Source organism: Catharus ustulatus, chromosome 23 (assembly GCF_009819885.2).
Source record: "Catharus ustulatus isolate bCatUst1 chromosome 23, bCatUst1.pri.v2, whole genome shotgun sequence".
Taxonomy (NCBI): domain Eukaryota; kingdom Metazoa; phylum Chordata; class Aves; order Passeriformes; family Turdidae; genus Catharus; species Catharus ustulatus.
In genome coordinates this window covers 2,850,180-2,876,249 of record NC_046243.1, presented here as the reverse complement: position 1 = coordinate 2,876,249, position 26,070 = coordinate 2,850,180, and the positions used below count along the sequence as shown (strand labels likewise).

At 42.9% G+C, this 26,070-nt stretch overlaps 1 protein-coding gene across 1 annotated transcript; it reads left to right on the top strand.

The window, feature by feature from the left end:
- The first annotated feature begins 8,810 nt into the window (after nt 1-8,810).
- Nucleotides 8,811-16,359, top strand: LOC117006349 (homeobox protein MOX-1-like). The gene is made up of 3 exons (XM_033078738.1): nt 8,811-9,261; nt 15,121-15,293; nt 16,083-16,359. The coding sequence occupies exons 1-3, from the start codon at nt 8,811-8,813 to the stop codon at nt 16,203-16,205; spliced, it is 747 nt and encodes a 248-aa protein (XP_032934629.1). The 3' UTR covers nt 16,206-16,359.
- The last annotated feature ends 9,711 nt before the right edge of the window (nt 16,360-26,070 follow it).

The window sequence follows — 26,070 nt, the reverse complement described above, 5'->3', positions numbered from 1 at the left end:
CATGGGAACAAGCAAGTTACTGAGCTGCACATAGAAGTGACAATCTGGTTATTAATTTAGCAGAGAACAAGGCCTGATGTTATCTTTTATAATTTATCTACCTGACTGCAACAGAAGTATTTCTTCCATGGTTTCCCCTCATATTTTCTTTCTCTAAGAACTCACTAGTTGGTAATGAGTGTTGGACCCACAAACACATTCTAACTTGTGGCTGATACATGTGTTCACCAGACTTGACAATTAGAACATTATAGTAACAAAAAATTCAGTCAAAGATTTTGCATTTCCATAGTCTCCTAATCTTTACCACTAATGGGGAACTGCAGATTTGTTAATTACAGCAGGCACAGGTGCAGCAGCTTTGTGTCTTGAGTCCCCCAAAAAACATGGGTAAGAAGCAACTTCTCATTCTGTGGGAATCAGAACAGAAATATTGGGCACCAACCTGGTCTTGCAGGGCTGTCTCTAATGAATAAAAGTAATGTTAACCAGTCAGACTGAGTGGCCAAGAGACAAATATCCTACCCAAACCCCAAATGTCAGGGTGTTTCCATCTGTCACAGCCCCATCTCCTCCCAGCTCCAGCTGGTCACAGCAGAACACAGACTCAGAAATCAGTAGCTCCTCTTTACCCCATTGTTAGCTTTTTTTTCCTTTTTTTCAACTTTAGGTCCTTCAGAAATAAAAAAAAAATTCCTTGGGTTTTTTTTGGGTTTTTTTTTAAGATCAGCTTCTGTTCTCACAGCTTCTGGGCAAATACTTCCTTATTTGCTAGAGGGCTTAAGGCCCTGGGAACCCAGCAAGGGGCAAGTGGAGGAGCTGCTCACACTCTCTTACCAAGCTAAAAATCACTTTTTCTATCAATCAAACCCTACATGAGGCCTCCTTCAACTTACAGGCTCCTCACCTTTGTGTTATGATCCTGCCAGTCACTGTCATGGCAACCACAGAGACCATTCCAGCTGAGGAAACTGCTGCTTTTTTGGGATAGCCAGTTGCTTGACACTTTCAAAAATAAAGTATTCACTAGAAAAAATTTACCTTTTTTTTTTTTGTTATCATGCATGGAACTAAACAGAGTAAGACATGTAGTACTCAAGAAAGTGCAAAAATGCAATTTTTTCTCCATAAACCATAACTGTTGCATCCTGTCACAGCAGGAACCATGGTGCCTCACTGTCTTTGAACAACAAACCACAGGAGTGACTGTCACTGTCACCTTCTAGCACAGAATTCTGCTCCTCACACAATTTCTCCCACAATAGTAACAATGACCAGAGAAAAATTAATGTCTCTCCTTGTCCCCAGACAATAGTCTGGTAAACACATTGATAATTTGCTGCAGGGACCTGCATTGTATAAGTTATAAACATAAAATAAAACCAAATTAAAGAGCCACAAGGCTCTGCCTACAAGCAGGAAGAGGGGAGCATGAATTGAGCAAATCTGGGAGAGCCTTGGCCCTGCACCCAAAGACTCCTCAGTGTGCCCCCACTCCTGGGCTTGCCCTGTTCCTGTGCAAAAATGAGTCTCCAAAATTCTCTTTTTAGAAATCCTGAGCTGTCCTGGCTGAAGCCATGATTTCCTGTGTGTTTTTGTTGGCTCTACACTTCAGCATTGACCTCTCCCACAAGAATTGCTCCAGCTGGGAATTTATTGACAGCTCTCTGTGCCCAGGTGTGGCTTCTTTCACAGGAAAGGGCTCCTGGCTGCTTTTTCTTGCCCCTCAGCTGGAAGCATCCTCCAGCTCTCAGCTGCATCATGAGGGTTGGGCAAGCAAATCCTGCCCATGAGGCTGGGGAACAAACTGGAAAATCCATGGAAATTCACACATCCACCAAGCAGTGGGCAGCTGCTGCAATTCAGTTTTGGGGTTTTTTTAATTATTATTTTTAATGTAAACCAAAAGAATAACGGAGGTCATTGATAAAGCATCTTTATACTTTTAGCTCATATTATTTTATTTATTTCTAAGTGGAAGGAGGGGAGGAGGAAGGCACCATTTCATTTAAACCTCAGCCACAACTTCCCAGTTTTTTCTTTACCCAGAATTGCAGGCAGACATCTCCACCTCGTGGTGTGAAAACAAAGTATCATGCAAAAAATTCTGAATTGCTATTTCATGCAAAGGCAGCAGGCTAAAATGACTTCTGTAAATTATTTTCCAGAGCAAAGTGTGCTCATAAGCAGCACACTTAGACAAATATTCAGGGAGGAAAAAGGTTTTATAGACTATTGGCTACACATAAACCAAAGAGTTGATAGATGATAATGAATGATTATCATATATAAACTGATGTGATGATAATGAATGATTATCATATATAAACTGATGTGAGGATGAATCATGTAACATGAGGATGCTGCATTGAATTTCCTTTTCTGCAGATCCACGTCCTGCACAGCAGCAACAGCTCTCTATACCTTGTAACCTCTGGGAGGACAGATCATCAGGGAATGGAGCAAGGAGAATTTGGTTCAAGGCTTTGGCTACAAACACCAAGAGGGAGGCCAGCACACAATCTCTGCTCTCACCACCTGCATCCCTCACCCCTTTATTTCCAGGACTCTGACAGGCTGGTTTGTGGAAATTCACTTTTCATGGGCTGCATAACTTAGAGTGTTCCAAAAAATCTAACAAAACAGTGAAATTGGTGCAACGAAATGGGAACTGTAGTTACATCACATTTCAAAATGTTCCAATAGAGGGAGATACTCCACCAATTAATTCCTTCACAGCAGAACTTACTGGAGAAGAAAATTTAAACTAAACAAAACAAGTCATTGTTGTTCTGGTTCTCAGGTGTAATACAACACAATGTGTGCTGTGGTTTCAGCAAGAAAAGGCAACTGGCTGCGCTTTAATTACTAGACAGGATCACATAGGACACATTTAATATTGGAATTTACTTTGATCTCTTCAAAACATTCTGTAACTACATTCCACATAATAATAACTTAACAAATGCTTTCATAATTTAGCCAAAAAAAATTCATTACAATAATTCAAAAGAGCATTGAATTCTGGCTCCTCTATGAATCCTTTAAATTTTTTTCATTTAATTGCCTTTAATTTAACTAGCTCCACTGAAGGAGACCACAGAGCACAATGGTAGAGGCAAAGGGTGGTCTCAAGAGAAGTGGTGCAGACCTTATGGTACTGAAGAAATTTAGAAGTTTATCACTTGTCAGATAATGCTATAAATGTATTTATTAGGATCTCCAGAAACAGATGGGATTCTTAATTCAACAAAAACTCAAAATGGAAAGGTTGCATTCTGCTCTGCCTCAAAAGATATGAACCACACACTGAAGTCTAAGTGTAGATTTGTTAATCCACATGCACAATAAATGGTTTTAAAAGGCTGACTGTTCTGTTCCTCTGCTCCTTGGGGATGCCATGATTCCTGTTTCTTTCACGTTACCTGATGAAAAGAACAGAAGAGTTTTGCAACCTGCCAAAAGCTGAGCTAATTTTGCATTTTTCAAACTATTTGCCAGTCAAATGCTTTAACTGTTCCTTTGCTGATCTTACCAAATATTCTTGATTTAATAGAAGTTTTCTGCTGCCTTGGACCTTGTTCAGGACATTCAGCTCTCCACAAAACAGCTACAATAGCAAGCACAACATAAAGACAGGAGTCATTAAAAAAAGATGATTTATCAAAGATTTTGGCAGATGGTCTTTCCTGTCTTAAGGATTAATGTTGTAGCTGAGACACTATTTGCTTTTATGACCTTTCAAGGGAGGGATATTCTTCATCTTTACACGGTGCTGGGCCTCAAATCCACAAAACAGAACTTCAAGAGGAGAGACAAACAAGGAATAGAGAAGTTCTGGCTAGACTTGCAAGCCAAGATCTTTGCTCCCTTAGCACTCAGCTCCTGAAAAAACAGAATTTGCTTTCTTCCTCCAATTGCTAAATTTCAATCAATATTAGAAATATTTATCTATTTGCATTCATACTCACTCAATAGTAGAGAGAAGCCAAAAGACAATGTTTTAAACAAATTGTGTAAAAAAAATCCCAATTAAGTGGGAACAGATCTAACATTAAAAAAAAATTATGCATCTACCCATCCTAGAATTTATTGTGTCTAATTTCCCAGTTTCAATGACAGCAGCACTCTTTTTTCTTTTTTTTTTATGGTTTCATGTCAATTTTTTAAGGAACAAAACATTGTGTAACATTACAGCAGCTTCCAGACAGTATTTATTCCTTTTAGTACTTCTGCAAACTTAAAGCTGGTCCCCTCTTTCTTCTGCTTTTTGCTTCTACTGCTCTCTGTCCTAAGATAAATTATCATGTAAATGTCTCTTACACCTCTTGATGTTTCCTCTACCTGAAGCAGGATTTCTTTTTTTTTTCTTTCACTACTGTGAAGCCATCAAATTTAATTAATCCCGGAAATATTGACTTAGTGCTAAGGGAAACATTATCATAAAATTAGAAACGCTTGTGGTGGTGATGGCAGCTCCCCAGACAAGGCAGAGCAAGGCAGACTCTCTGTCTCAGTAAGTGCAGCACGTTTCAGGTGAAAGGCTTTGGAGCCAAAAGCATTATTTACTCATTTAACTTCAGATTTTCATGGGACTGCTGCAGATTGAGGAGCTGGTTGTTTGGCATCTTCTCTTCAACAATATTTCTCTGACATTACATATAATTTGTGCTTCAAAATTCCCTACAAATTGACTGAAAACTTAGAGTTTAGAGAGAAAGGAGATGATGATATCATACAGCTGTGATACCACTGTTACAGAATAGCCACTTTTAATTTTTTTTTTTTAAAGAAGGAATGCAGACTTCCTCTCTAAATCTCCTTCAAATTATCAAAAATCCAACACTGATTTCCTCCAAATACAGGCCTTTTAAACTTGACCAATCTGTCATATGGCATTACATCAAAATGCAAGTTAACATTTTGTGACATTTTATCCAATAGCTGACGTCTTTTAATAATGCTCTTTAATCACATGGCTCTTTAATTTCATTGGTAGGAGATTTTTCCTTTCTAGGTGCACTGCCTCTGTTAGTCTAAGCTTTTCTTTAATTCTTCCAGAAAGGCTGAGAAAATTATTAAAATTATATATATCTGGCCCATCTCTGGGCCTGGCATTTCCTCCCAGCTGTTGTAGCCTCTCCTCTCCCTCTCCCCCTCTTCTCCCTTGCTGTGGCTCTCCTTGTGTTAGAAACACATATTATGGTATTGGCTTTTCACAAATATTAGGGTGAATACTACATGTGTGTGGTGTTGAAATGGTTTTTAAGATGTAGTTTTCTTTAGGAGTAAAGTGTGTTTGTAGTAAGTGAGCTGCCTTGGTTGGATAACCCCCAGTGAAGACACCTGCTACTGCTACACCAGCTACCAGCACCAACCATCTGTAAAAATTAAAAACCACAGCTCAAATTAAGACTGATAAGAAAAATAAATGAAAACCACAGGCAAGAAGCTCACAGGCTCTAAAAAGGCAGACTCAAGTAGTGGCCATGTAAAACAGTTCTTAGAATATGGAAAATAGTTTATAAAAAAGTTTGAAAATGTATGATGGGTCTATGAATATGCCGATGAATTTAAGGGGTGTCTCCAAAACAGCAGGTGTGCCAACCTTTTGCTTTATTGTTTAACTCTTACTGTCTTTTATGAAACCTGTTAAAATTTAGCAGGAAAGCAAACCTCCTTTTACACACTTGTCACCCCTTCTCCAGCTCTCCTGCGCTCTGCTGGGTCTGCTCCTCACCTGGGGAAACCTCGGAATAAGAAATAAAAACCTCAGGGATAAATCCTTGCCTCCCTCAGCTCCTCACAGCGCTCCCCACCTCACCCCACCTCCATCCAGGCCATTTCCCATCCATGGCTCGCTGCCTGACCGCAGAGATGTTGACTTTAGCGAGGTTAAAGGTGGCTGCCCCAGCCAACAAATGGGCTTTGGCAGCAGGGGCAGGTTGTTGTTGTTTTTCAGCAGGGAAGTGTCAGGAGAAGCGGCGCTGGCCCGGCCCCCGCTGCGCTCCGAGCGACAGCGGCAGCTGCGGGGCCTGGGGAGATGGGAGAGCTTGGGGGAGATGGGGGAGCCTGAGGGGGCTTGGGGGAGATGGGGGAGCCTGAGGGGGCTTGGGGGAGATGGGGGAGCCTGAGGGGGCTTGGGGGAGATGGGGGAGCCTGAGGGAGCCTGGGGGAGATGCGGGAACCTGAGCGAGCCTGAGGGGGCTTGGGGGAGCTTGGGGGAGATGGGGGAGCCTGAGCGAGCCTGAGGGGGCTTGGGAGTGCCTGGGAGAGATGGAGGCAGCCTGGGGGGGTTTGGGGAGCTCGGGGAAGCCTGAGGGAGCCTGGGGGAGATGGGGGAGTCTGGGAGATCTTGGGGGAGATGGGGGAGCCTGGGAGAGCCTGACAGAGCTTGGGGACCTTGGGGGAGATGGGGGAGCCTGGGAGAGCGTGGGGAGCCTGGGGAAGATGGGGGAACCTGGGGGAGCTTGGGGGAGCCTGGGGGAGATGGGGGAACCTGGGGGAGCCTGAGGGAGCTTGGGGAGCCTGGGGGAGCCTAAGGGAGCCTGGGGGAGATGGGGGAACCTGAGCGAGCCTGAGGGGGCTTGGGAGTGCCTGGGGGAGTTTGGGGGAGATGGAGGAGCTTGGGGAGCCTGGGGAAGCTGAGGGAGATGGGGGAGCCTGAGGGAGCTTGGGGAACCTGGGGGAGCCTGAGGGCTCCGGCCGGGAGAGGCCAGCACGGCCCCTGCCCACCCGCAGATGGGAAAAATAGCGAGAAATGCGCAAATGCGGCAGCACATCGGGCTCTGGGCAGCATGAGCAGCACACAGAGCCATGGGGGGTTCGGTCCAGCCCTGCTCAGGCCTGGTGGCGATTCCTGCGCGCAGGCCTAAAGCTGGTCCTGACCCACTGAGCTTGAGACTAAGGGACAATCCTCCTTTCTCTTCTATCCCTATTGGCTAATTAGATAGATCTTTTTATAGGTTAAAGGCAGGACTGAAAACCAGTCTGAATTCATACAAACCTCGAGTAAGTGAAGTGTTACACATATGACAACACACACAGAACATAAATTAAATAATCCGTGCTGGCGAAACGTTCTGGGCTCTGACTTAGGTTGTGCCATTCACAAATTCATCACAACCTGGCCTTTCAAAAAAAGAGCAGTCTGAGGGTCTTCCTCCTGCCTGTGGGTATGAAATGCTTTTAAATGTTCACTATGTAATGCAACAGAGCAACAGATTTAAGGATTTAGGTGAGTTCTTCCTAGAGAATGAATTAGCTATCAGATACTGAGCATTTTGCACGAAAATTTGGATTCCTGTGATAGAAAGGAATTTGATGGTTTTGTTCAGAAGGATCTAAACTAGAATCATTTGATTTTGATGTTCTTTTTTAGAAAGATCTAAGCTAAAGTAATTTGATTTCCTGGAAAAGGCCAAGTTCTAAAAACCAACAGATATAGCAGGATAAACACATTCCCCACCTCACCCAGATTCCATGAAATTTTACAATTCTGAACTATACAAAACCCAAAGTAACTTTTCATTTCAGCTCCTGTGAAAAATGAAGAGCTCATGTCTGTCAAATCTCTGTGCTCCTGAGACAAAACCCAGCAGCAGTGGTGGGAGAAGGGAAAGAGGCACACACAACGTGGGGGAGAATTTCAAACGGGTGCAAGCAGATTCTGGAAACACAGAACACATGCATACATAAATTGTCATTTAAAATATGGAGAACAACCTTGAGGGGAATTGCAGTAACCTGGCATAGCAGGGTTTGGGGCATTCTCAGCTGCCAGATTTCTGTGAAAAAGGGATTGAGAGCAGATTCCCTGTTAATGTCTTTTCAGCTGGGATGGCTCTAGGGTTTGAAAAGTCTGCTTTCTGTTAGGAGAAACTATAAAATGTTCAACAAAAGATGAAAAACATGTCTTTCATTGGCATAAAATCAGGAGATTTCCTTGCAGGAGGGTGTACTGAAAATTCCCTAGAAAGTAGAATACAGAAAGAATAACTGCCACTGGCAGCAAATCCAACTCTCAGCAAATACATGTGTTAGAAATCTAACAAAACAAACATCACTCAAAGTCTTGCACGTGTGTACAAGCCAGGTTTAATAATTTTTTTAAACCTTACGATTGGGCCTTAAATTATATATAATTAGTGAAGTCCTTTCTTACTTCTATTTCCCACTTTAGTTCTTGAATTTTGGTGTCTATTGAATTGTGTTTTAGGGCTTTTTCTAAACCCAAGACGGAGAATTTTGTTAACAGTGCAATAAAAATAACTTCATAGTGTTACAAGGAAACATTAAAGACTTTTGTGTGCTGCTCTTTCCCTTAAAAAAAAAAAAAAATACAGACATTGTTTCTTTAAAAGGCTCCATCTGCAAATCCCATTAGATGTGCATATAAGGTTTCAGATGATTAATAGCTGCCTGCTTTGCTTTGGTTGGAGGGGCTGAGGGTATGTGTGTTAACCCCTCCCTCCCCTCGCTCACATTTCACTCCACAAACTTGTCACTGTCTCCCAGCACAGTATTTAAAAAGTGTTTCACCCATGCCCAGCCCTTCACTTCACATCAAGGCAGCAGCTCATGGCAATCCCTGCACGAACCTGGCTGCCCCAGCCAGGGCAATGAAGACCTTTAGAACCAGAGTTCCTAAAGTAGCAAACCTGCAACAGCATCAATCCCACAAGCAAACTGTTGTTTAGGGAGGAGTATTCTGTAAAATTTGGAAGCGTTTCCCTGTGCTTCTGCTCTGCTTTTGCAGGCTGAGCTGTCAGCAGGCAGGAGCGCTGAGGTGAGGACAGGACTGGAGGCAGATGGATCCCAGCAGCAGCAGCTGCATGCGCAGCCCGCAGCCTCCCACCCTGCTCTGGGGATGTGCGAGGAGCTCCCACAGCGACCTGGCCACAGCTCCAGGGCTCAGCCACTATCCAGCAGCACCGTTCTCCTTCCAGCAAAAACCAGATTTCGCTGCTTACTCCGATTTCTCAGCCTCCTGCCTGGTGACAGCTCCGCACAGCTTCCCGCAGGAGGAGCGGGCGCTCCTGGAGCAGCATCCTCCGCTGCAGCGCTCCGAGTGGCACCTGGCAGCCACCGAGGCCACCAGAGCCACCAATCCAGGACTGGCCTTGGCTTCTGGAGACTCGGAGGGCAGCAGCCCCAGCCTAGTGAGTGTGGCTGTGGGTGCGGATGAAGATGATGAGGCACCAGCGAATCCTACAAGTGACTCTGAGAAAAAGCCATCCAAAAGGAAAAAGGAAAGGCCAGGTAGGTGATACGAAATCAGGGTTGTGGTGGAGTGCAGGAGATGGAGTGAGAACAGCTGGTGAGAGTGGGAGTTAAGAAAGGAAGCTGATGAGCAAAACATTTCATTATACTTGATTGGGGAAACTTTAGACAGTAACACCACTGTAACTAATTTAACTGTCTTATTCTAGTCTTTGTATTTCACTCCTGCAGATCTTGGGTTCTGAATTAGGCGTTTCACTCACCAGCACCATGCACATTTGCTGTAACTGAACAGGAATCACATGGCATGTACACACAGAAAGTCCTAGGATGTGGAGTTACACATTCACACCTGCCATTTGTCTGAGCAGAAAGAGAATGGCAGAGAGCAAAGATCCCTCATGCTGAGCTGCCTGTAGTAGTTGGAAATGTCATACTAGGAATTTGACATCTCAGTTTATGGTAAGAAGTGCAAGAGGCAAAGTCTTCCTTTAAATATAAATTCCATTCAGTCTCAATAAATGTTAAATATTTTAACCTCAAAACAGGAGGTACTAAAAGTTTACCCATCAGTACAATGTCCAACTGTGCAGAAAATGAGCATGGTTTTCATGGTGTCATCCTAGCTAGCAAAACACATTCTTTCTATAGTGTAAAAATCACTAATTTCGTAGTTATACACACTCTAACTTGCTGATATCTCAGATCCAAATCTGTGAAATGTGCATAAAATAGTTTTTTCTTAAGAAAGTTGTTAAAATTTAAGATGTTTATGTGCATTCAAATGCCATAGTATTCATTTACAAGCTACAGTGTGTTTTTTCCCACAGCCCTGCTACCAAGTGAAGAATATTTTCCAGTAGCCCCATTTGACAGGCAGAGAATGCAGGGATAAAAATATTTATTGACTGGTTTCTAGGTTTTGCAGACATTTGTAGAGTGTAAGTTCATTATATGGAAAAAGCATGTTTAGGCAAATTTTTCCCAAATGCAAAGAAGTTTAAATAAATTAATAATTTGAAAGGTGAACAACACTTTCATTAATACATCAGCTAGTCCTAGGTAAACAGCAGATTTCAGCTTACTCACATTAGAGGGATATCTTTATCCTTAGAGACTGATTCCAAAGCACATCTCCCTGTTTTAAGTAGAAGAAAAAAGTTCCTTTCTTCTGTCTTACTAGCACTCTTCACATTTTCTTTTCATACTTGCTGCTGTCCCCTACACTTTTCCTTCCAGGGAGTTAAAGCAGTGATCCCTGGGAGGTCTGGGGTTCCATCTTCTGTGACACTGCAGCCCTGGGGAGAGGCAGCTGTGAAATTCAACCCAGCATTGAAACTGCTTGGGGTCCTGGAAGGAGACACAGTGCTTGGGAGAGACACAAATCTGCCCCTGGTTCCTAAGCAGCATCTTCCCTTCCCTTCCCTGAACTTTCCCTTCCCTGAACTTCCCTGAACTTCCCTGAACTTCCCTGAACTTCCCTTCCCTGAACTTCCCTTCCCTGAACTTCCCTTCCCTTCCCTTCCCTGAACTTCCCTTCCCTTCCCTTCCCTTCCCTTCCCTTCCCTTCCCTTCCCTTCCCTTCCCTTCCCTTCCCTTCCCTTCCCTTCCCTTCCCTTCCCTTCCCTTCCCTTCCCTTCCCTTCCCTTCCCTTCCCTTCCCTTCCCTTCCCTTCCCTTCCCTTCCCTTCCCTTCCCTTCCCTTCCCTTCCCTTCCCTTCCCTTCCCTTCCCTTCCCTGAACTTCCCTTCCCTGAACTTCCCTTCCCTGAACTTCCCTTCCCTTCCCTTCCCTTCCCTTCCCTTCCCTTCCCTTCCCTTCCCTTCCCTTCCCTTCCCGGAACTTCCCTTCCCGGAACTTCCCTTCCCGGAACTTCCCTTCCCGGAACTTCCCTTCCTGGAACTTCCCGGAACTTCCCGGAACTTCCCTTCCCTTCCCTGAATTTCTCCAAATTTCCCTGAACTTCCCTTTCCTGAACTTCCATTCTCTGAACTTCCCTGAATTTCTCCAAACTTCCCTGAACTTCCCTTCCCTGAACTTTCTTTCCTTTTCCTGAACTTCCCTTCCCTGAACTTCCCTGAATTTCTCCAAACTTCCCTGAACTTCCCTTGCTCTCCTTTCTTCTTTTTAAACTGGCAGTGCAGTAGGAAAAACCTGCCCAATATTATTTGTGCTTTCATACATTTGTCATTTCTCACATTCTGTTGTCAAAACTGAAGCAGCTGGGCCAGGTTTTCGCTTCTGGAATCTCCCAGAACCCCAAGCCATGGAGAAGCATTTTCTCTTGACAGTACCCTGTGGCACACAGGGATGAGAGATTCCAAGCTCTGCATCCTACTCTGCTCCCAGAGATATCCAAATATCCATTTTAAATTATTCCCATTGTCTTTTGGAGATGCAGAATGGTGAAAAGGACTCCTTCCCACAGGGCTGTGGTGAGCTCACATGTACTTTGCATTAGTTATTTGTTTGTGGTTTCTGCCACGTGCTGAAGGCACTGGAGGCTGCTGCACCCTCCAGGTGTGTGTGAGGGCAGCAGGGACCCCAGGGAATGCCCTTGAGATCAAGGCTCCCAGAAGCTGGTGGCAAAATTCCCAGCAAGAAATCCACACTTCAAACCCTGCTTCCACAATCAAACCCTGCTTCCACACACCAAACCCTGCTTCCACACTTCAAACCCTGCTTCCACACTTCAAACCCTGCTTCCACACTTCAAACCCTGCTTCCACACACCAAACCCTGCTTCCACACTTCAAACCCTGCTTCCACAATCAAACCCTGCTTCCACACTTCAAACCCTGCTTCCACAATCAAACCCTGCTTCCACACTTCAAACCCTGCTTCCACACACCAAACCCTGCTTCCACACTTCAAACCCTGCTTCCACAATCAAACCCTGCTTCCACACTTCAAACCCTGCTCCCACACACCAAACCCTGCTTCCACACATCAAACCCTGCTTCAACAATCAAACCCTGCTTCCACATTTCAAACCCTGCTTCCACAATCAAACCCTGCTTCCACACATCAAACCCTGCTTCCACACTTCAAACCCTGCTTCCACAATCAAACCCTGCTCCCACAATCAAACTCTGCTTCCACACATCAAACCCTGCTTCCACACTTCAAACCCTGCTTCCACACTTCAAACCCTGCTTCCACACACCAAACCCTGCTTCCACACTTCAAACCCTGCTTCCACAATCAAACCCTGCTTCCACACTTCAAACCCTGCTTCCACAATCAAACCCTGCTTCCACACTTCAAACCCTGCTTCCACACACCAAACCCTGCTTCCACACTTCAAACCCTGCTTCCACAATCAAACCCTGCTTCCACACTTCAAACCCTGCTTCCACAATCAAACCCTGCTTCCACACTTCAAACCCTGCTCCCACACACCAAACCCTGCTTCCACAATCAAACCCTGCTTCCACACACCAAACCCTGCTTCCACACTTCAAACCCTGCTTCCACACTTCAAACCCTGCTTCCACACATCAAATCCTGCTTCCACAATCAAACCCTGCTTCCACGCTTCAAACCCTGCTTCCACAATCAAATCCTGCTTCCCCAATCAAACCCTGCTTCCACACATCAAACCCTGCTTCCACACTTCAAACCCTGCTTCCACACACCAAACCCTGCTTCCACTCACCAAACCCTGCTTCCACACACCAAACCCTGCTTCCACACATCAAACCCTGCTTCCACACACCAAACCCTGCTTCCACACATCAAACCCTGCTCCCACAATCAAACCCTGCTTCCACACTTCAAACCCTGCTTCCACACATCAAACCCTTCTTCCACAATCAAGCCCTGCTTCCCCACTTCTCCCTCCCAAGTCACACTTGTGAGCCCCTGGGAAATATGATCGTGTGTCTGTGCAGTAAGGGATGAGAACAAAGGGGATTGTTAAACTCTGGGCGAAAACATGGGGAGAAACTTCTGCAGTTTTGTTCCTGTCCCCATCTTTATTTGGGGATTTCTGAAGCAGCAAAACCAGTATGGATGAAACCAGACTAATTCCCTTGGAATGGAGAGCAGTCCATGTGACACACTGGTCCCTATGTGCATTACCAGGAATGAGAGCTGTGTTTAATTTCTCCACTGCTGATGGGCACAGATAAGAGCAGAGCAGTCACAAAGCCCACAGTCACACCTCACTGATTTCTCCAGTTTTACTATTTTGGCCACCAAAATGATACCTGGAAGATGAAGCTCATATTGTTACCATTTTGTTTATCTTTTCTGTGTGGAAATATTTAGCTGGGACACATAGAGCTCCACTGAGTACTGGTTACACACAAAAACTAATTAATTCATTCTCAGCATAACAAAATGCTACCAGCATGTTTAGTTCAGGGAATCTAGCAAGAGGAGCAAGAGGGGAGAAAGAGTCAAGGAACTCAAAACTGAGTCCCTGAAACACTGGCAGTTTGGAGTTTACTCACTAAAAGAAATGCATTTTTTCTTGCATTGCTTGGAGATTCTTTGAGCACCGACTTCAAAAACACAGGAGAAGAAAAAAATAAAATAAAAAGAAGGGAAAAGAAAAAAAGAAAAATAAAAAACAGAAAGGATTTTAAAAAATGAAAAGGGGTTGCCACAGTCTCATGCAAAGTCAGTTTGTGTTTGCTTGTTATCATAATTGGTAGAGCATCACTTTGGCTATGGCTTGAAATAGAGCTTTGAAATACAGCTCTTGACTACATTGCAAAAATGTACACAAATAGCAGACAGGTTTTTCAGGACAGCCCAATGACAATGGTACTGAGGCCAGCCATTTACAGACACCAGATCTGCCTGTAGTTTTCATTTAGCAGGATTAAAAAGTTTAAAAACAGGAGTGTTCAAGGTGGATCTAGACAAAAAGCACTGTTTCTCTGCTTTTGCTTCATTTACTGCCCCACATCCCCAGTATTTCCAGGCCATGCATGACTGATTTGTCATGTCCTGCACCAAAGCTGGGCACCGTGCACTCCTAACATCTTGCATGCTGCACAGTAGATCAGGGGAGCTGAAAATATGTATATGAGGAATAAAAGTAAAAATGTGGGGAAGGAAAATCTTTCAATGAAATGGCAGCAAGGAATGAGAGCTTCTTTCCCACAGCTCCTGCTCTGTGACTGTGCAGACCCAGGCAATTCCGCCAACACTCCCCACCCTGACTGAGCTGTCCCACCTCTGTCCTCTCAAAACCAAGGCTGGCAACACCACCCAGTCGTGCTGAGCTCCAGGGGGCATAAATCAAACATCTTAAAGCTTCTCTGAGCACTTCAAGGAGTCATTTAGATCTCTGCAACTGCACATGTTCACACACATCAGCATAACCACAAATTGCACAAGTGTGCTTGTGTGGGAAACTGAAAGGGAGAAACTTCCATGAAGCTGAAAGGTCTATTGGAAAAGCTTGGATTGATGTAATAATAGAATTACACAGATATTAGGTAGAAAAATTATAGATTTATGTTTCCATAGCTGTAAGTAAGATTATGCCTTAAGCAAGTAAGAAACTGTATTAGATAAGATGGTAAAGAGTTTTATAGTGTAGGAATATAATTCTAGAGAGTAAAGAGTTTAGGTGTTGTAATAGAAGCATGTGTGTGTATGTGACAACAGCTTATTGGATAAAAGTATGTGCAGTGCAGCAAAGTTAAGTAAAGGTGATAGGTCAGAAAAATAAAATAATCTTGGTAGTAACTCTCTATTGGATTAAAGTATTATTTATGGCCTTGTCACAAGGAAACCCTTGAACACTTTGGCTATGGCTGACTTCTTGCTTCTCTAAATCCCACAACCTCGAGTCTGATGCATTTTGAAACAATAAATCAACCTTAGAACCATGGTAGCCCCATCCCTTCATTTCAAGCAATGTCAATGTGCTTGTCTCCAGAGAGCCAGAACCCAGGCAATAAGGCAGAGAGCAGCAGCAGGTCCCGGAAGGAAAGGACAGCTTTCACAAAGGAGCAGCTGCGGGAGCTGGAGGCTGAATTTGCTCACCATAACTACTTGACAAGGCTCAGGAGATATGAGATTGCTGTGAACCTGGATCTCACCGAAAGACAAGTACTTCCCAAACCCTTCTCTCCTTCTTCCTCCCCACAACTTCTCCCTAATGCTAAAAACCTTTGTTACTCAGGGGTCTGCTTTTGCAATGGCACAGAGGTATTTTAAAACAAAGCCTCCACATTCCTTCAAACACCTTCATTACACATTTCTGTAAGGAGTTAATAAATTTAATTATGTTTCTCTAAGCTAGACTTGGTAATAGCTGCTCTCTACTGAGTTCTTGTTTACCACCATTCACTGGTGCATATTGATATATCAAGGTTTACATATGGAACATGGATATCACCTTAGACTGTGACTAACTGGAAATTATTCCAATGAATGTTTGATACATGCATTCTTCCTGGGTCAGGTGGTATTTTGAGGTGATAAGACAATTATACAGAGTTTTGTGGAGAGAGGTATTTCTGTTCTCCCATTGTCATCTCAGTCCAGGTTTCCTTATCAAGGCTAAGTGGACAGCACAAGGATTGCATAATTATGTGAGGTAAATGAAAATTCCTGATGCATTAGATTGGATGACCTAGATGTTAAAAATACATCAGAGGCACTGTGCCTTATTTGACATGAAGACAGATTCTAGGCAAAGCACTTTGAGGGTTTCAGAGGAACATCTGTGTGGAGCATTTTAGAAAGAATTGTTCCAGTCTGTGTTAGAGAGATAAATTAGTCAAACTTGTGAGGCTCTGTTCACCTTTTCTTCTAGAATTCCACAAATAATCTGTCTACACACATAGCATAGCTCTGCTTCTACAGCTCAGTAATTATGTTCTTTTTATCACCCAGGTCAAAGTATGGTTTCAAAACAGAAGAATGAAGTGGAAACGTGTTAAAGGTGGGCAAGCAGTGCCCCCACACGAACATGACACAGAGGATGTGGACTCTGCTGCCTCCCCCAGCTCTGAGTAGTTCCTGCAGCAATGGGAGAGGAGTTTGGAGAAAGTTTGATTGGAATGTGGGTGCAACTGCTTGGAATCAGCTACACAAAGAGATCACCCTGCCAGTGCTGTAGGCCATAGTCTCTAAAAGGTGCATGCTGCTTGAGGTTACAGAGGCAATTAAAGAGCACAGGGGGAAAAAAGCCAAAGGAGAACATGGTTTTGATTTTTGTCTCTTGAACTGTCTTACACAGATGTGTCTGCAGAAAAAAAAAAAAAAACAACAAACACTGAATATAAAATGGGAGTAATGATGTCAAGATTCTCAAACATTCAGAAAATCCAGATTGTTAGTCAGCATATGCAGCTGTGTTCTCATCCAGGCTTTCCCTGGTCACATCTATTCAGTCTGCATTTGGACTTGACAATGCACATTTTCCTTGTGCCCTACTTGGAGAAAAATAAATTTTTTTGACAGTCACTGATTTTTCTTGCAAAATGAGTTGAACACCTGTACGAGTAGACAATAAGATTACAAAATAAAATGTGAGACTAAAATTACATATACACAGAAGTCTGCTGACCAGTTTCAGAAGAGATGGCTTTCACACTGACAGTCCAGGAAGGTTGGTGCCTTGTAGATGGCAGCAATTTGCAAAGGGAGAATTCTTCCTCCTGAAATTAAATTGCTAGATCTCAGTTTTAAATATTTTTTCAAAGCAGTCATTACCAAAGGTCCCAGCAGGCAAAGCAGAGATTGAACTCTCAACACAACAGCTAAAATATCACTATTTTGGTATTCAGTTTTCCAGTAAATTGCCACAGCACCACCAGAAGTCTCAAGAACACTTAAGAACATTCCCACTTTAAATTATCTCTGCTTTCAACCAAAACTTGTAGTGCACCAAATTATGATGGCTTAGACAAGCAAAGTGCCTGCTCCCATTTCTTATATCTTTTGTTTCATGTACTAATGCCTTATTTTAAGCAGAATTTAGTGTACCACATTATTGAGAATACTGAAACTTTGGTTTAAATATTTCAAAGGTAACCATTATTTGCAGCTACAACCTTCCACTTACACTGATGCACTGCTGTTGTGGTTGCATGTGAACTGTAGATATGATGGATACAAATTTGTATATCTGGATTATATGTTTATAAAGCTGTTAGTGGTAATTCCATTTGTAAAAGACCTCATATTTGATAAATATCGACTTTTTTTTTTATTTTAACAGAGATGCTGTATTCTTTTCATAGAGCTGTTCACTGTATCTACCAAGAAAAAACATACAATTCCATTCCTTCTCAACATTTCCAAACTCTGCTTGACAGATGAAAAAAACAACAACTTAGAGTATATATTTGTGCAAAACCAATTTAAAGCAATAATTACTTTTTAAAAGAAATTATTTAAAACAAAAGAAACTTGAGCAGTTTGAGCAGCCCTGTGGAAGTGAATTAGGTCACTGTCTCGTTTCCCATACTGCACAACTTGCTCTTATCCTCTCTATCAAAAAAGAAAAGTTACATAAAACAAAATGCCAACATTCCTCTGCCCCTGAAAAAAAAACAACCTGAAGAAAACAGCACCAGGGATGTCTCACACAGGGCCTCTCCACAAACTTGCATAGATGCAAACCCATGTAAATTCTGTGGATATAATCACTACCACATAAATCAGGTCTGATATTTAGGGGTGTGCATGTTCTCTCTCTGAGCTAGACCTACCCCTGCCTCTGCAGATATTTATGATACAGAAAAAATACCCTCAGCTGTCTCCTGGGACACTGTGGTAATATCTAAATTAAGGTGATAAAGACAGGGAGTTGTGGTCAGATCCCAGTTACTGCAGCACTGAGAAGGGTGGGCAATGACAGAACAGCACTTTTTGGTTAACAGACCTAATGTTAGGAACAGGTTCAGAATCTCACTGCTCAGGTGGCATAAAACCAGTTGGCTTAAAAACTGCCTAGGCACAGATGAGAAGCCACAGTTTACTCTGTCTTTCAGAACAGAAAATGTCTTTGGCTTTACTTCTTGAACCTTGGTGCCTCCTGATTAGACTCTGACTAACCAGTAGCTTGGCTCTTGGCAAACACTAAAGAAAGCTGTATTTTGTGAAGGACTCTGGTGCTCAGATATCCTGCCTGCTTCTTCTGGGACACCATGGAGCAGGAGTTCTTTTTTACTTCTATCCTTGTAACCTCTCAAGCCATTTAACACTGTACATCACCTCCTCTCCACTGTGGTTAGAAAGTTTGCAACCTGCAGGAGCAGCTTATTTTGAGATGAAAACTTTTGGGCTCTTGGCTACTAACATAAACCAAAACTGGCTCCTCACCCAGATGAGAAGCTAATAAATCTTCCCTTTCAAGGAAGCTGTGAATGGTAGCATAATGAATCCCAATTTACTTAAAAACTAATCAATGGGATCTTGGTCTGTACCCATAATTAAAGCTCCTAAACAGTTCTTTCTCTGAATTGTGAGAAATAAGCTATGAGTCACCTGTGAGATCTTGTGCTTAGGCAGTTTCTTCATTAAACCATCTGCTCACTCTAAGATTTTAGTGTTTTGAGAAGGAACATTTCACTCCTGACATCAAAGCATTTGACCTCTGAACCTCTGGTGCCAGGAATCTTCCAGGGAAGGCTGGTTGTCTGGGAAAAAAGTCTTTGACCTGCAATTATTTTTCTCAGAAATACACATCAGGCTGTATTCTCCTCACAGAAGGAGGGGAGCTACCTGGGATGCTTGGCAATGTTTTCCATGCCTTATTCTGAATAAATAATCTGAGCACACAGTCACCCCCTGGCATGAGAGAAGTCTGGCAGGAATTCCCAGGCAAGCAGAGCAGTGAGACCTTGCCAGTGCAAACAGCCCACAGGGAATGGGGATATCTGTATAAACACAAAAATATGTGCTGGAGCCCTTTCTATCTGTGCTGCTTCTTCTAAATAGAGCAAGAGAAGTGCTTAGAGTCAGAGACTTTGTGGACTCTTTATCTATCTAGCCAGATGCCAGTGGAGCAGAGGCCCTGATTTGTTTTACAGGTTCTGTGTCCTGTGACTGCTCTGTTGTTAGTCCCCAGTTTCTCCATGCCATTCCACAGCTTTAAGCCAGTGATTTTTCCAGTCAATGGAGCTACTTAAACTCCAAGGATAACCCAAGGCCAGTCCAATGTTGCCTTGAATGTCTCCAGGGATGGAGCATCCATAACTTCTCTGGGCAACCTGGACTCACCAGCCTCACAGTAAAAAATGTCATGCACATGCTGTGAATAAGGAACCAAACCCTCCAGTTCATGCTGTCTGGGAAACAAGAGAGCCCTTTAGCAAGCATTCCACAGCCAGAGATTTTGACTGGGACATGTTCTGCACGAGCAAAGCTCACAAATCCTGCTTCCTGTAGAATTTCCTATGCATGGAAACAAGCACACACAACAAATCAGGGCATTTTACAGAACACACAATTTTTCAATTACCCCATTTTCTTCCCCCACCTCTAGCAGTGCTCATATTAAATTTCATCAGCCACTATCTCATATTTTGGATAATTCCCTTCCCTTGAGGAAAGTGCACAGCCCCTTCAAGAAGTGCATCAGTTTCTGGGCTCAGTGTGCTGGATCCACACAGCTCCTCTAGGCAGATGGACAGGAAATCCACTTTGTGCCAGTGGTTACAGCACAAGGGCTTTGTCTGACTGGAACTTGCCTGGCTGTAAAATAACCTCAGGCTCAGGCTCTTGCCTTTCAGGCTGTATTTGTGAGTTATGATGGGGCAGCTTCCCCTCAGCTCTGGGTCCAGGTGTGGGCTCCCATCCCCACCCTCCCCAACAATGCCACATTGTTCTTGTTTCTGTGTGAAGAAAGGATTTTCATACAGCACCAGACTCTTACACCACTGCTCCCTTCCTCCATACCATAATTGTTATTTTATTCTTTTAAATAACTCTTAGACAGGGATAAGCTTCCAAGGTTGTCTGGAAGCTCCTCTGGGAGCAGATTGCAGAGGAGATAATGGGGGTGAGTAAGAGAGAGGATGGTGACTTCATACCATGGAGCTTTGAGTCGTGTTTCTCTTTCCTTACTAAAGAAGAAAACATTTTTTCAAGCCTCCCTCAGTCACACTGAATATCCCTGGCTTTGGAGCAGGAAGCAGACATGTGAGCTGACATGCTTTTTACAGCCTTTAGTTTTTAGTTCAGTGAAAGTTTATTATGGCCCCCTGATAGCTGAGGTTAATTTGGCAGCCAGGATGCCACGTGTGAAGTATTTTCTACAGCCAGGAGTTTCTCACCAGGTGAGTGCTAGCCCAGAAATGCTACAGTGAAGTTGATGATTGTAAAGACACCCAAAAAAAAGGATTGTTTCCTTTCAATACTCACCACAAACATCCTAGCAGTTTTATACTTCTATTTTTAATTCTATATTTCTATATTTTTATGTTTATCTGCATTACAACACTTTCCATTCTCTATTTCTTTCATGAGAGACGATCAAGAAAAGTGATAGAACTGTGCAGTTTCCAATTCAGAAAAAAACAGAAAATCTGTCAGATCTAATTGAATTGCTCCATCCACTTTTCTTAGCTGAGGAGGACAGACCCCTCATGCCAGTGTCACAAATCTGGACTGGAAATTATTTTCCAGTGAATAAAAGTATAACTCTCCATCATAATTATCCACAATTGTTTCTGTCTGAAGTTAATTGAAGAGGAGATTCTGGAGAAAAGTGTAGCTCAAGAAGCCAATCTTCATTTAAGTGTACAAACATCAGATATTCTATTCTAAGATTATTCCTAGGAATGGCACAAAGTATAAAATGAGGCCTCTTTTTCAAAAGCCCTGGCAGGATGGACTTGTGTCAGGCTACTTGCTGTCTTCAAGTCACCTGTATTTAGCTGGATTGAGTTATAAACTTCTTTAAAATAGCCCAATAAAAAAATAAATCTATTAAAAAGAGGATAAAATAATGAGGTGAGAAATTGTCTGTGTCAGGAAAACATTTTAGGCACATCTCTCACTGGTTTGTTTGCAGAAGAAAGCACAGACACAACTGGAGTATGTTTCACATTACAAAACTTAAGGGTTCTTGTCTGCACTGAAGAAATGTTTATTCTGCTGGGTTCCAGAATGAATCTGGTTTATATACTGGGAATGCTCAGGGTGCTTCACACACTCCAGGCAGGAAGTCTTTAATGCACACACTGAGAAGACATTTTCAACTATTCAAACATTAAATAAATATGCATGGAAAAAAAGTCATTCTACTGCAATAATTAAATTCTTCCTGTGCCTTTACAAGATTGATGGGAAGAAAAAAAAAAAAAAAAAAACCAACCAAAACAAAAACCAAGCCTCCCAATCCTGGCAGAGCTGTTTAAAAAGTCCAAGAAAGCCATAAGGGAAACAAACTCATTGAAAGCCCATCCATCTACCCCTTTTTTTGTGGTACCATGAGATTTTACTGAAGACCAGAGGCTGACAGTGCTTGGCAGCCTTGTCTCAGAGACACTTTGTCATTTCAAACAGGCTAGCATCCAGAAGAAAACCAAAATGGTCATGTGCATGAACCCTCCTTCCCAAACTGGAAATGGGGACCTGCCCAGTGCTGGAAAATCACTGGTGAGGGAACTGAGGCATCTGGAGCCCTTGTGTGGTTCAATATTGATCTTCCTCAAGAGATGAAATATGGCCCACATTATCTCATTGCTCTTACACATCACAGTTCCTTTTCTTTGTGCATTGTGAGAATTTCTCAGCCAGTGACAGGATGAGAGAACAGCTGGAGAGGAAGCTGGGCCTGAAACTTCCTAGAGCTTTCAGTGCACTTGACAATATTCTTAATAATATGCTCCAACTTTTGGTTAGTCCTGAAGTCAGTGATTGTTACAGGTCACTTCCAAATGAAAAAATCTCTTCCAATTGCAGTTGCTTTGACATCTTGCACACACAAGAATATGTAGGAAAAATATAACTCACCATATGGAAAACAATTCAAGGGAAATAATGTTGGATTTGTAATCCATGTATAACTTCAAATATGGAACTGGGCTTGAATTTTCACTTTCCTTCACAGTTGCCAGGGCCAACTTGAGTAGCATTACTTTTAAGAGAAAAATGATCTCTCTTTTTAACAGTCTTCTCTCTGCTGTAATTTCTTTGTGTCTCTGCCAGAATTGAGATGAGGTGATGCCAAGAAAAAGGATGAGCTCATTGCATTTGATAGTATGAGGTTTCACAAATAAAAACTACATTACTCAATTGAGAAGTAGTCAGTGGTATAAAACAGGGTTAAAGGCAGATAGTTTTAATTGGAAACAAAAAGTATTAATTATTTTCTCATGCTGGTTGTCATTAGTGAGCTGATCTGATTAATCTTCCTTAGGGATGGAACTTTAGCTTGTTCACCATTATTGTATTGTTACTGCACTTTTATGATAACATTAAAAGAACAAGATAAATGTTATTGGTAAAATAACATAGTGAAAGCAGTGAGTTATAGGAAAGAGTCATTTGGATTTTCCTGTTCAAATCCAAAGCATCAATCTCAGCCTCAGGAACAATGGCTTCAGCACCTTTTCCACAACTTTTTGATTTCTAGCATCACACTGAGCTCCAAAAGGTTTTATTCCACTGAATCCTTCCTAGTGGTGCTGCACCAGTTCAGAAGAATGTCTCAGACCTGAGGAATCTGCTGACCATCCTCTCTACAGCAGTGCATTTCCCAGATCTCTTTGCCATGTGTCAGGTGAAAATAAAGAGCCTTCAAGAGGGAAGGACAGCTCAGGTGCCTGAACACATCTGAGCTCATCCTGGGTTTGACTGGGTGCCAGATTTTTGCACAAGCTACAGCTGAATCATTTTGTGCAAGGCAGGCAGCCACAGGTGTCAGAGATCACCTCACTCTCTTGTGGGAGCACAATTTAAATAAAACTCAGAGATCCGTGGTTTTCCTGTATCCTCATGAAAATCCTTTACCTATGCTGCCAAGAATGCCATGACTCCTATCTGGAAAGCAATAGGAAGATATGATCCATTCTGTCTCCTCACTCTCCCTGCAGCAGAACTGGACCAGAATCCCCTGTGGTGCTCCCAGTGGTGTCTGCTCCAGTGTCTCACTGACACAGAATGACCTAATTTGTTATGGCTGCTGAGAACTGAGAGAAATTAAATCCAGGGTCTGTAGTTAATTGGGGTCAGCTTGAGATGATTTATGACCTGAGGAATGTACTCACTCTTTACACTATCATGCAAACAACAGTATCAATTGGACTCAGCAACCTTTGGAATCGAATTGAAATTGGGATTTTCCAGAAAATGAGTGGTAGCAGAGGCAGGAGCCATGGGAGCAGGGAGGCTGGTGGGCAGCTGAGGCTGTGTCTGAACACAGAGCCAGCTTCTCTTCCCACACTCTTGATCATTTACCCTCCAAGCCCTGATTGATTGTGATTCAGAGGAGAGATGGAATAGGTCTATGCCAAGGAAATCTCATCTGTCTGGAATCTGACAGGAGGAAAAAAAAATGTTTGAAAATTTCAGAGGAAGCTGGGATTTGTCCCAGTTACAGTGTCTCTGTGTTCACTCAGCCAGCTCGTGTTAGCAAGTTAGGCTCACTGAAAATTAGTGGCAAATGCTCTTCCATCAATCAAGAAGCTCGAGTTTGGTCCCAAGTCAGTGCAGCCCATGACACAAAGAGCAGGAGCCTCCAGCAGGTTCCCCCTGCCTTTTGCAGGATATCTTAAATTAGCATCTTTCTTTTCTTTGTGGACTTCAGAGCAGCATCAGAGGAGAGTTATTCTGTTTGTGAGTTCAAAGCATTTTATCACACTTCAGCAGTTGAGCATGGAAATAGAACTATTCAATACTGCTTTTCTTTGGATAAAAAAAAAAGTTTCTTTTTTTCCCCTAATTAGGGCTCTGCTTCTTCATTTTCCCTAATTTTGTTGTCCTGTTTTTGATTACACAAGATGCAGCCATTCTTGTGCTCACTGAAACCAGTGACTGACTGGGTCTATTTTTTTGTTTTATTTTTTAAGAAAAAAAATCATCTCTGTTCTGCTAATAGCTATCAAAAGAGGCAGAGAAAGTGAAGGAGAGAAAGAAAATTTGCTGCAGTCCCAGGAGTGGAGATTATAAAAACGCTCTCCATGGGTTTCTGTTCTTATTGAACAGTTTTGCTCACACACACCTTAACCTGCCAGCTCAGTGAAAAAGCATCAACCTTTACCTTCCTGTTCCCTGAGAGGGGAATTCCACAGAGATATGAGCTCAAAGCTTCTTAGGAAAAAGAGTGGGCATTACAGAAAGGTGCAAAAAATGCTGCGTAAGGGCAGGGATGGCTGGCACAGCACAAACCAGCCTGGAATTGTCTCTGCTACATCCCAGAGCCTTCATCCCATCAGGAATCAGGCTGAGACATGCCCTGCACTCAGTGGAACCCAGAGAGCTGCAGCACAAGAAGCTCCAGGAATGTGCCTTTCCCTTATAAATCTCTCAGGCTGCTCTGTGGGGCTGGCAGTGATGCAGAGTGGCAATCTCTACATTTGGCAGAGCCCTTTGGTACCTGCAGTGTGACCCAGGCAGGCAGCCTGCAATAACACTGCCTATTTATTCAGCTGTGCCTCTGCCCTGGATCCTGGGGAGAAAAGGTATGTTCTGCCTCTTTAATCACTTCATTCTTTGCTGGAGTAAACAAGGGGAGCCACAGGGGGTTGTCTTTGCTTGTGAGGTTGTGCTGTGAGCAGGGTTTGCTGCAAGAGATGCCTTCACTGTCAGAGAACAAAGTTCTTGCTCTGGAAGAGCTGGGATGGCTACAGATGTTAGAGGGAGTTCAAAAAAGGGCTGAATAATGGTGAAAAAAACTGCTTTTCATCCCCACTGACAGACCAAGCATCATTATAACTGTGCTGCACCCAGGACAGTTTGTGACCACAGAGTCTGGGAAGGGTGGGGAGCAGAGCAGTGAAAGTTCAGAGCAGCCCAGGGCTCTGCTGAGCTCTGCCACTGAGCTCTGGGCTTTGTCAGGCCCTGTGCTCCCCCATCTCTGCAGCTTTCAGCAGCCTCTTATGGAGGGAAGTGCTCTGAAAAGGAGAAAAGTAAAAATAACCTTTAAAAAAAAAAAATATATATATATATACACATATATACATAAAAGGCACACACACACAAAAAAAACCCAAAACAAAACAACAACAAAAAAACCTCAAAACAAAACCTAAAAAAACCCAAATAAACAAACAAAAAAAAAAAAAAAAAAAAAAAAAAAAAAAAGAGAAAACCCCCAAAAACGTGAACAGAAGCTGAAAAGCATTTGGCCAATTCACTACCATGAGTTTACATTCAAAACTCAGACAAACAGAAGTCATTGGAAGATTCTTCCAAATATTACCAGAATTGGTTGGGAAATTTGTGTTTGTTTTCCTTTTTCTTGTAAGCAAGCCCTGAAACAGTCTCACATGCTGACAATTATTATAAAGAAAAATAAAGGTTTATTTTAAAAATTTTGATTTTTTTTTTTTCTTTTTTTAGGGCTACTAAGAGTAATTTCAGTTGAGTTCAGAGCTGAGGAATTTTCACCCTGTTGTGCCCTTTCCACAGAAGGTGGAGACAAAAGGAAGGATGGCAGAGGTGCAGGGGTGGCTCTGATCTGTTCCTCTGCATCTGCTGCTCAGGATCCCCCTCACCCTGCACTCCAAAGCCTCCCATCCCCAGGCAGGGCACACATCCTGGCCAGGGGCATGGAAGGGATCAAATGTGAAAGTGTTTTTTATCAATATTTACAGTCAGGTTACTTGCCTCACATAAATACATCCACAGCCAAAAAAAGGAGTCTTGACTTATTTCTTCAAAACCATTGTATGAGGCACATTTATGTGACTTCAAATGGCTTTTA